At 33.7% G+C, this 10,872-nt stretch overlaps 2 protein-coding genes across 2 annotated transcripts; one reads left to right on the forward strand and one right to left on the reverse strand.

Moving 5' to 3' along the window:
* The first annotated feature begins 326 nt into the window (after positions 1-326).
* TBL6 (TRICHOME BIREFRINGENCE-LIKE 6) lies at positions 327-3,343 on the forward strand. The gene is made up of 5 exons (XM_028209172.2): positions 327-1,203; positions 1,663-1,855; positions 1,941-2,131; positions 2,654-2,812; positions 2,899-3,343. The coding sequence occupies exons 1-5, from the start codon at positions 443-445 to the stop codon at positions 3,218-3,220; spliced, it is 1,626 nt and encodes a 541-aa protein (XP_028064973.2). The 5' UTR covers positions 327-442; the 3' UTR covers positions 3,221-3,343.
* A 160-nt stretch (positions 3,344-3,503) lies between these two features.
* LOC114268071 (DELLA protein RGL2) lies at positions 3,504-5,479 on the reverse strand. Its single transcript, XM_028209171.2, has one exon. It carries the CDS (start codon positions 5,433-5,435, stop codon positions 3,669-3,671), a length of 1,767 nt encoding a protein of 588 aa, XP_028064972.2. The 5' UTR covers positions 5,436-5,479; the 3' UTR covers positions 3,504-3,668.
* Positions 5,480-10,872: the final 5,393 nt, after the last annotated feature.

A 10,872-nucleotide genomic window follows, 5' to 3' on the forward strand; every position in this document is an offset into this window, starting at 1 on the left:
AAAATTAGGAAAAAAAGACTTCATGAAATAAAAGTACCAACATATAGGACTAATTAGGTTATAAATTTCCTTTATGGACTTATTGGGTTAGAACATCCTTAAATGTGATTTATCAATAAAAAATCCCAAAATGAATACGTCAGTTTGTTAAGTTTTGCAATTATCTTAAAAAATTACATATTCTTAAAATCTTTTTAACAATCTTACTAAATAAATTCATCTTTAAATATTATACTATTTTTAAAAATCAATCATACTTGACTACTTATAATTTTAATAAAATTATAAAATTATTAATAAGATTATAAATATTATTATTCATTTTAGCTTCACACTATTGCATGTGCTAACGCCCAATCTTTGACAACTGCTGCTGAAATCTGGGACTGACGAGCAAAGCATCTTTCTTCCTTCTCTCATGCTCCCTCTGTCACCACCATAGATGGATAGGCAGAGAAGTTTTTCCATCAAAGCCACTAGATTCTTGGTGCTTGCGTTCACAATCTCTTCCTCTCTCATCTTCCTTCTCTTCTTCTCCTTCTGGCTCATCAAAGCTACCCCTTCAGTTCACCAAGAAACCCATTTTCAGTTCAGAAATCCCACTCTTAATCTGGGTCTCAAACCCTTAACTCTTCAGACCTTGACTGCTTCCAGCAGAAATTTATCAGCAAGTGAAGTAAGCAATCCAATTCTGATCAATACCCTTGTTAATGTTTCAAGATTTGAGGGGCTTCTGACAAAGAAAAGTGGGATTGAAGTGTCAGGTGATGAAAAAAATGAAAATCATGTTATGAATGGCAATTTGGTGAGTGCAAAGTTTTCGGTAAGTGTTGGGAGTACTTCTGGATTTGCTGATGGTTCAATTTTTAAGGGTTTTCCGAGAAAGGAAAATGAATCTAAAGTGTCAGTTGATGAAATAGATATAGGTGATTCTGTAAATGGTAATTTGACAATTAGGCAACAGAATGCGACTAATATTTTGTCTGAGAAAGTGGAAGTTTCAAGTGGAGAGAGGATTAAGGAGAAGAGCAATAGAATTTGTGATATTACAAAAGGGAGATGGGTTTTTGATGAAAGCTATCCTCTGTACACAAATGATTCATGTCCTTTCGTAGATGAAGGCTTTAGTTGTGAAGGTAATGGAAGATTGGATAAAGAGTACATGAAGTGGAGGTGGCAGCCACAAGATTGTGACATTCCAAGGTTCTATCTAATTTTCTTTTCTATGATTGATATTAGCTTGCTGTATATTTTTGGGTCTATTTTATGACAGTTTAAGTTTTTGGGTGACTTAACATGGTAAGTTTTGGTTTCAGGAAGTACTTTGATCTGTCTGTCGTCGTGCATCTTGTCTTTTGGTCTGTTCATCTCTCCATGTGTGAGACGAGGTCACACTTGAGGGAGTGTTAGCTTGATATAGATTGTTGGGCCAGATTTAATTGGTGACTTAACAACTATGATTCATTTGAAATAAGTCATTATCTTTTCTATGATTTATTTGAAACTGCATTCTGAAGTAAATAATGAATTTGGTGATTCTTGATTGCTAATGGGGTAGGCTTTACCATTTGATTCAGAACTATATTTTTTTCAGATCAATAAGGGAGCAGATTTGGGAAAACAACTTATCAAAAAATAAATATATATTGTTATTTTTCTTAGGTTCAATGCAACAAAAATGCTGGAATTGATCAGAGGGAAGAGACTAGTTTTTGTGGGTGATTCAATTAACAGAAATCAATGGGAATCCATGCTATGTTTGTTAATGGGAGCCATCAAAGATCCGAAGAGGGTGTACGAGGCTCATAGGCGGAGAATCACCAAAGAGAAGGGAGATTATAGTTTCAAATTTGTGGTAGTTTTTCAAAAACTTTCCCAAATTTTGTTGGTTCTGTTTGCGGGTATAGGCAGTGTTTTGATTTTTGAGGTTGTTTTTGCAGGATTACAAGTGCACAGTTGAGTACTATGTAACCCATTTCTTGGTTCATGAGAGTAAGGCAAGGCTTGGCAAGAAGCGTGTGCAGACATTGAGGATTGATACCATGGATAGGAGCTCATCACGATGGAAAGGAGCTGATATTCTGGTCTTCAACACTGCACATTGGTGGACGCATCACAAAACAAAAGATGGGTTAGGGCTTTTATCAAACAAGGCTACTATTCTTGATTTATGATTTACAATTTAGAGTCAATCAACTGAGATTTCTATTGGGATACACATGAAAAGCTAACATGGTCCCTTCCTAAGTGCAATTTTGATCCCGATTCTTTTAAAATGAATTATTGTGAGTTCAGGTAGAACCATAAAAAGTTGCTCATGAGTTTAAAGGAACAACTATTAGACAAAATTGGATGACTATAAGATTAGGATAAGAGCTAAACCTCTAACCTTCAGCAATGACACTAGTTTTGAGTGAATTCACTAAGTGTGAGAATGGTTAAGCAAATCACTAGGGATTGAAGCTATGTGCTTTTATAATTCTGGTGTTAGCAGAAAAACCAAGTTTAGGTAATGATTATTTTAATTCTACACATTTATAGATCATTTCCTATGCAGAAAACAAAATTTGAAGTAATGAACATTTAGAGCTAAATGTATTGTCTTTTTCTGTTTTATATTTCCTTAAAAAACATTATAGTTGCTTCATAACAGGATCAACTATTACCAGGAAGGGGAACAAGTTCATCCTCGTCTTGATGCTTTGACTGCGTTCCGAAGGTCTTTGATGACATGGGCATCATGGGTTGATAAGCATATAAATCCAGGCAAAACCCGTGTTTTCTTTCGAAGTTCAGCACCTTCCCATTTCAGGTTTGCTCCTATTAGCTTCACTCCAAACTAGAAAACAAATCCCCTCAACTCACTTGCTGAATAAATTTTTAAATTTGTTTGGATAGAGGAGGTCAATGGAATTCTGGTGGCCACTGCAGAGAAGCTACTCAACCACTTAATGAAACTTCGAGTTTCAATTACCCCGAAAAGAACTTGATTGTGGAGGAGGTCACGAAGCAGATGAAAACTCCGGTGACTTTCTTGAATGTAACTGGTCTATCGGAATACAGAATAGACGGTCATCCATCGGCGTATGGAAGAAAATTTGGTAAGAGCTACTCTTCTAGTGTTCAAGATTGTAGTCATTGGTGTCTTCCTGGTGTTCCTGATACTTGGAATGAATTGTTGTATTTTCATTTGCAATTTAATAAAACAGAGATTTTGTAGTGTGTTTTCTCGAACTTGCAAATTCTTTCATTTCTTCCTCACGTGGTCTCGGGAAGTAGCATGTAAATGTTCATTTAGATTTAATTTTTGGAAGACACACAGAGATCCACCAATTGCTTGTTTACAACTTATTTGATTTTGATTTTGTTTTTGTTTTCTTTTTATTTTTCTTTCGTTTTTATTATATTCTAGAAATCAAAAGCTTGGCATATTATTTGCGAATCCTGTTTTTGGAAATTTTTTCTACACATTTATTAGAAAATGCTAAAATGAAAACAAAAGGAGCAAAATCGTTGAAACATGTTAACCAGGGTAAGTTTTGAAAAAGAGGGACAACGAGACATAAATTTTTAAAAGAGCAAAATCATTGAAACATGTTAACCAGAGTAATTAGATGTAGGGAACACAATCAATCTAGTTTGGCCAAAAATGACACTTTCTCTCTCTCTTAACGGAACTTCCAAGTGGTAAGGGAATGAATTGGAGTTCCCTTCCAACCTACAGTTAGGCACTCTCCATCATTCTCTAGAGTACAAGAGCTCCCACAACTGAACCGGTTGACAATCAAATTTGCTTGATACAGAGATGACTCGCTCATCTCAAGCCCCACCATACCAAACCTCGCAAAGAATGCCCTCCACACGTTCATCTTCACACTCCGAGTGACCCTTTCCTCGCCTTCCGTTGCAACAATATTATGTATCCCATTGCGAAAATATATTCCCTCCACGATCATCCTGTACTTATTCTCTCTCTCCATGCAGTCTTCCAGGCAATCGAAAAAAGCACCGAAGAAGAAAAGTGTCTCGATGAAGCGATTGAAAAACGATGGTGAATTGTGATTTGCTTCAACTTCAATGACTACCATTATTGATGGATTGAGGCTTCTGATCACTCTCATAAGAGTTTCCAAACAGTTAGGCCTCGAGATCATATCTCGCAATATGGTATTAGAGTATATGACCACGGCCTCCTTGGCTTCCACATCAAAATGTTCTTTTTTTATGTCTTTCATGTCTAGTAAGAGAACAACCTTGAATGAGAAAGACAAGCTCAAGGACTCGGCGAAGGTTGCTAACCTTTTGCATGTTTCCTCCATCTTGTGTCCCTCCGTTGTCCCGACAGCAGTCAGTTTTAAGTGCTGAATTGGGTAAGTGGCTCGCTCTGCTAGAGCTTGCATCAAGACTATCCATTGTACACCGCTCTTGATATGGAAATCAACCAAATGAATATTGATTTCCAATGCGACATTTTCTAATACTGCTTGAATTCCCGCAAATAGCATCACTTGTGTGAAGGGAATTTCTTGGTGGATTTTCATGGACACGAGGTTTGAACTCACCCCTAGACTTGCCATTACCTCTTTTTCTTGTTCCCCCATTGTTGACCTTGACACAAATCTCCCTGTTTCCCTATCAATCCTCTCTCGAAGCGCTTCTACAAAATAGTAAACAACTCTCTGGACCGGGTTACCCGTATCAGAGGCTAGCCAATCACATTGCTTGAGCAATCTGCTTGCGCGTTCGTATTGCTGGTAGCCCACCTTCTCAGCCGCAGCCAGGAGAAGGTGGGCTAGTTCTACGTCTCGGGTTTCTTCAAGACAGAGACCCGAGAAAGAAGAACCATAAGGGTGCGCAAGCATGAAGATTTCGTCAACCCTTTGGGTAGAGAACTGTATGTACCTTTCTCCGGCCACCCTCATGATCTCTTCTGTCGATAATTTCTGGCCACCGCCTTTAGTCTCATCATCACCAAGATTGCTGCAGTATTTTTCTCCTTTCAACTTCTTCAACCCACCTGCATAATTACTCAGTAGCTCTAAAGATGCTGAAGAAAAGCAATATTGCTCTTCCTTTTTGGTTTCAAAAACAGTTTTTGTCTCTGGAATTGGTTCAGTTAATGGGAAAGCAGGGTTGAACTGGAAATCACCCAGTATTCCATAATTGGAAATGGGTGGCGGCGATTGATGTGGCGGCAGCGGTGGTGGTGGTGGTTCGACTTTGGGGAAATACACGCTCTTATCTGCTACAATCTCCTGATAAAAGCCATATTTGGAACAGAGAGAACCAAAATCTCCCCAATTTTCCAACCCTGATAAAGGGTTTTGATTATCTTTGCTCAAAGCCTGGTCTTTTTCATACTCCCTGAGGGAATTGTAACCACCTTGAATTTCATCGATGTTGAATGAAGAGAAAGAGAACATAGCATTTGTCATCTTCAAGCAGAAATCAATAACTTGAGCTTGACATATTGTTCATGTTTTATACTTGCAACAATATAAATGGGCACTCACATATTGCTTAAAGAAAAGAAGGGGAAAAAATATATATATATAAAAAATAAGGCAAATTATACCTATATCAATTTTGCTTTTTAATTTTGGGAAAATTACTATTTAGGTGTATTTTTCAAAAATAATTACATATAGATGAAAAAGTTTATGAATCTAATAATTAAAATTTGTAAACTTTATCATTAATTGGAATTTTTTTTCCAACTTTTACACTGACATGTTATTTTCCCTTTAATTTTTGGGTCAATTTAATCCAAATGACATATGTAATAAGAAATTAGACAACAATAAGATCAAAATGATTTATTAAAAAAGGAATTGATCATTTCAAATTGGATGTGAACCCCCCAATCACTTTGAGCAGATTGAATAAACTATTTTGTCTCTAGATTTTAATAATTTATAAAGGGAAATTATCAATTGTACTAAATTGAGATAATATGAAAAATTTTAAAATAAAATTTGAGAACATTTTATTTAATTATGATAGTTAGATAACATATCATTTGTTGGTTACAAATTAATGTAATTAGAATTAAGATGATCAAATTAACACGAGACAAATTAAAAAAATTGTACTTGTAATTTCTCCCCCCTCACCCCTAAAAATAAATAAATAAATAAATTGCAAATGATAAACAACACGGACTACAACTTTTGATAGTGATAAATAATATCATTAAAGTTAGCATAGATAGGGTCATCGATAGAAATGAATGAAAAAGAAAAGGATTTAATTTAAAAGACAAATTACATATACCTCCCTCGAGGTTTAGCTAAATTATAGATTTTTCTTGAGATTTCAAAAATTATAGATACCCCCTGAGATTTATATTTTCATAACAAATTGCCCTTTGAGGTTTATATTGTCATAATAATTTGCCCCCTAATTTGTTATGCAAATAGTACCTTCAGGGGGATATCTGTAATTTCTCAAATCTTAGGGAGATATTTATAATTTTGCTAAATCTCGAGGGGTATATGTAATTTGCCCTGATTTTAAATGAAACCACTTAGTAGGATTATCAATAAACCTCTGCCATAGGTACTTATTAAATATAGGATGGTGATATTTTCATAGTATCTACCAGGACAGGTAATCCAATATATATAAATAATTTCATTAGATTTACCTAAGAAATTCAGCCAGTTAAGCAATGCTGGACAAACTAATAATAATAAATAAGCCAATTAAATAAATAAATAAAGGGACGGAAGAGATTTGGACAGTGAGAAGGACATGAGATGGAAATGTCATGGTTCGAAACCAAATGACAGGCATCACGGAAGCTTTGGCTTGGAACTGGTCTTTCGTGGAGTTTTATGTCATCTTGTTACACGGTTTTTGGTAAAAGTTAGTTAATTGAGATGTATATGTTGTATGATTTGGGTAGGACTCTTCGCACCCTTCTTATTTTTTGATATTTCGACTCTGACGTTATATTAAACTATCTTAAGTAAAATTACAAATGAATTGCATTGTTCGTGAATTTAGTTTGACTAAGTAAAATTTTGGTTTGGCTTAATTTGACTCGATTCATTAAGTAAATAAATGAGTTTGAACTAGACTTTTAAACTTGTTTAATAAATGAGCCAAGCTCCACTCGTAAAGTCCGATTTATTTATCATTTATTTAAATATTACATAATATAATTATATATGTTTAAATATTGTAAATAATAGTCCAATTTTTTTTTTTTTAAAACTATTGAGCTTCTTTGAACCAAATCCAAGCTTGATTAGTATTAATGAGCTAATCCAAACGAGCAGTGCTCAACCCACCCTAATCAGTGATTTAATTCGGTGTATATAGATTAACTCTATCAAAAAAACAAAAGATTGTTGATATAATTATTGATGGAAATAAGATAATGAAACGAATCAAACTAGTCTAGATTGAATCATATTCGATTCAATTTTATATTGTTGATATATTCATCTCTTTAGACAAAGATTATGAAAGAAATGAAGGAATTTACACAAGATGGAACAAATGCAAAAGACACTGAGAACTCAAATATCATGGATAGGAGACGGAAGAGAGATGACAAAGATAATGAAAAAATGGAAGCAACAAAGAAAATTGACTCAACAAGTGTGTTTTATTCTAATAAAATTTCAATGCAACAGTAATATAACATTATCATTAACACGTGATATTACCAAACAATAATACATCACATAAAAAAGTGAATTTTATTTTCTAAACATAGCTACTTTTTGTCAAATTCATTCTTCTAATACACATATGCATAGTGGAGTCGAATGCACTTCCATAATAAGCTGTGATTGATTTGTTATAGCATGTTACCCGTTTCTCAAATTTTTCTCGTTTTCTTTACACTCTTCCTTCAATTGAATTGCATCATTCCCACGTCATGCTTACGCCATTGTATGTAACTATCGGAGAGTAATTTTTGTTCAATACTGTTATCCAAATCTTAGAAGAAAATGTTTATCTGAGAAAGAGTGGTCTAAATTTTTATTCACACAATTTTCAGCTTATTATTGGTCGATTGGTTCTATTTAAATTGATCTGAAGAATAAGTAAGCTACAATTGTTGAGAAAGAGAGAGAACATACTAGGAATTTTGAGCTTAATTAATTGCTCCAAAGCTGGCTCGGCATAATTTGAGACTTAAACCGACAAATTTAAATAAGGCTTTTTATACTTTTTAAAATATTTTTTATAAAGTTTATTATTTAAATATTTAAATTTAACTTTTTAATATATTTAGGTGTTTAATTGATATTTGTAGATCGTTTGGGAGTAAAATGAAGTTCCAAATAAAATTATGGACAACAAATGGCAACAATTGTAAAATTGATATAAAATTGAATAGTTTAAATATAAAATAAATATAGTTAAAAAAAATAGGAGTTGAATTAATTTTTAAGTCAAAATTTATAGAGGCAAAATAATTTTTTTTTTCTTTGTTTTTACAATATGTTTTTTTACTACACTTAAATAAATCTTGATCACAACTTAAATTTGTGGACACATTTTTGTGTTATGTTTCTATGAAATTAGTAATACTGGTTAGTATGATTGACTTTGACTGGATCAATCTGATTAGGAAACTTTCATTGATGTAAAGTCACAAAAAACAAAAAAATCTGACATGGCATGAATAAATTAGAAAAAATTAGTCTAAGGTTTCTTGTCCATTTTAATAATGATAGAAATCCATAATATTATATTTTGATGTCTATGGTCCCTAAACTCACACCAATATATCAGATCAGAGAAATTTGACCCCCTCTCTCTCTTTTCGATCTTCATTCTATCCAAACCAAACCCTCTTTCTTTGTGCACATTCCTCTATCTCTCTGCTCATTTCTTCTCTCTCGACTTTCATCTCCAACTCTGCCAGCTTCACCTTTGCCTCTATCTCTATCACGCTGTCGCCGGAATGCCGTGATATAAGCTGGACCACCACGATCTGAGCCGCGGGCAGTGGAGAATTTGCAAACATTTCCAGAGATCCAAAGATTGAAGTCAAGAATGTGTCTTCTTCGAATCCGAATATTGAAATTTCAAATGTCATCGAGGACTTGGCCTAACAAGTTTTCTGGTTCTGAAGCTTATGGATCTCTTTGCTCTATAGATGACATATGTGTCTAGCTGGGGTTCTAGGACTGCAAATCATGCAGAAACAAAAAGCAACTTTCTCAATATATACATAGCATGTAGGTACAAAGCTTTCTCATGCCAATAGTTTTCTATTTCTTTATTTACTTTGATGAATGTCATATTATCAACAAAAAATGAGACATCCAAGATCCCAAATTTATATTGCAGATTTTTTAATTGAAAGGTGAACAAACATGAAAGTAATATCAATTATGTTGTTCAAATCATGTCGAGTATGTGAAGAAATCAAACTGAATTTTTTCTGGACTGTGTGATTTTTCTCTGGATTGTGTAAATTTTCTCTAGATGTGTGAATTTTCTTTGAATGTGTGAATTTTCTCTGGATCATTACTCTTTTTTTCCCAAAATCTACAGATGACATGTGTCTAGCTGGGTTTCTAGGATTGCAAATCATGCAGAAACAAAAAGCAACTTTCTTAATATATACATAGCATGTAGGTACAAAGTTTTCTCATGCCAATACCTTTCTGTTTCTTTATTTACTTTGATGAATGTCATATTATCAACAAAAAATGAGACATCCAAGATCCCAAATTTATATTGCAGATTTTTTAATTGAAAGGTGAACAAACATGAAAGTAATATCAATTATGTTGTTCGAATCATGTCGAGTATGTAAGGAAATTAGATTAAATTTTCTCTGGACTGTGTGATTTTTCTCTGGACTGTGTAAATTTTCTCTGGACTTGTGAATTTTCTCTGGACTGTGAATTTTTTCTAGACTTGTGAATTTTCTCTGAATGTATGAATTTTCTCTGGATCATTACTTTTTTTTTTTTTCCAAAATCTAGAACGTTGCATAATATTTTGATTCTACAATCAGTAAAACAATCAGAATAATTTTAATCACTGTAGAACCGTAGTTTGAGTAAAATTCTAAGACACAATAAACTTGTGTATTTAAAAAAACAAAACGAACTAAAAATAATTTGTTTTATTACTTGTAGTGCTTGAAGAAATTCTTGTTCAAGCTCGCCCAATGACTTCTTCTCTTTCTTGTCTGTTAACCACTTCATCTTGTTGAACTTGACCTGCAAGGAGCACTGGGACTAGCAAATAGAATTTTGATGGCAACCCTTCATGGAAAGACATTTGTAAGAGAACATATAAAATGCACGATGATGCAAAGTTTATTGGATTGTGTGAATTTTCTCCGAATGTCTAAATTTTCTCTGGACTATCTGAATTTTCTCTAAATGTCTGGAGAGAAATTCTCTGGACTGATATTGAGGGACATTAGACATTATGAAAATATTGGGTGTCCTTTATATGCTATAAAATCTTAATATCAAGGACCTTAAAAAAAATTTCCTAAAAATTATTACACATTAATAAAAAAAAATTATAATTTTAATTGTTAATAATTGCAATATTTATTACTTTTTAGTAAGTTTATTTTTCCTTTCACACCACTGACTATTTCCCAATGAATTAAATGAATTAGGAAGTACAAAAAAGAAGAGAAATGTAATTGGAATGGTCAAAGTTTAGACCTTGTCTTCATTCCCCCTAGAGTCATCTTCATTAGCTAATCCCCAAAATGCCCTTCACAGTCCTAACCATTCCAATTGTCACATTTACATAATACAACCGCCAACCAACAAACTCAGCCACTCCAACACCCATTGCCATCTCTTTCTTCACCTCAGCCACAACCACCAAGTGACTCACCTCATCCCTCAACCTCCACCACAACAGACTGCC

This window comes from Camellia sinensis, chromosome 12, assembly GCF_055761805.1.
Source record: "Camellia sinensis isolate YWXY chromosome 12, ASM5576180v1, whole genome shotgun sequence".
Taxonomy (NCBI): Eukaryota; Viridiplantae; Streptophyta; class Magnoliopsida; order Ericales; family Theaceae; genus Camellia; species Camellia sinensis.

What these genes read in the sequence shown, in the direction of transcription:
- TBL6 (XM_028209172.2), top strand. Translation starts at nt 443, where the DNA reads ATGGATAGGCAGAGAAGTTTTTCCATCAAAGCCACTAGATTCTTGGTG. An exon ending in CAAGATTGTGACATTCCAAG is followed by an intron (nt 1,204 to 1,662) that starts GTTCTATCTAAT and finishes TATTTTTCTTAG; the next exon opens with GTTCAATGCAACAAAAATGC. An exon ending in TCAGCACCTTCCCATTTCAG is followed by an intron (nt 2,813 to 2,898) that starts GTTTGCTCCTAT and finishes TTGTTTGGATAG; the next exon opens with AGGAGGTCAATGGAATTCTG.
- LOC114268071 (XM_028209171.2), bottom strand. Translation starts at nt 5,435, where the DNA reads ATGACAAATGCTATGTTCTCTTTCTCTTCATTCAACATCGATGAAATT.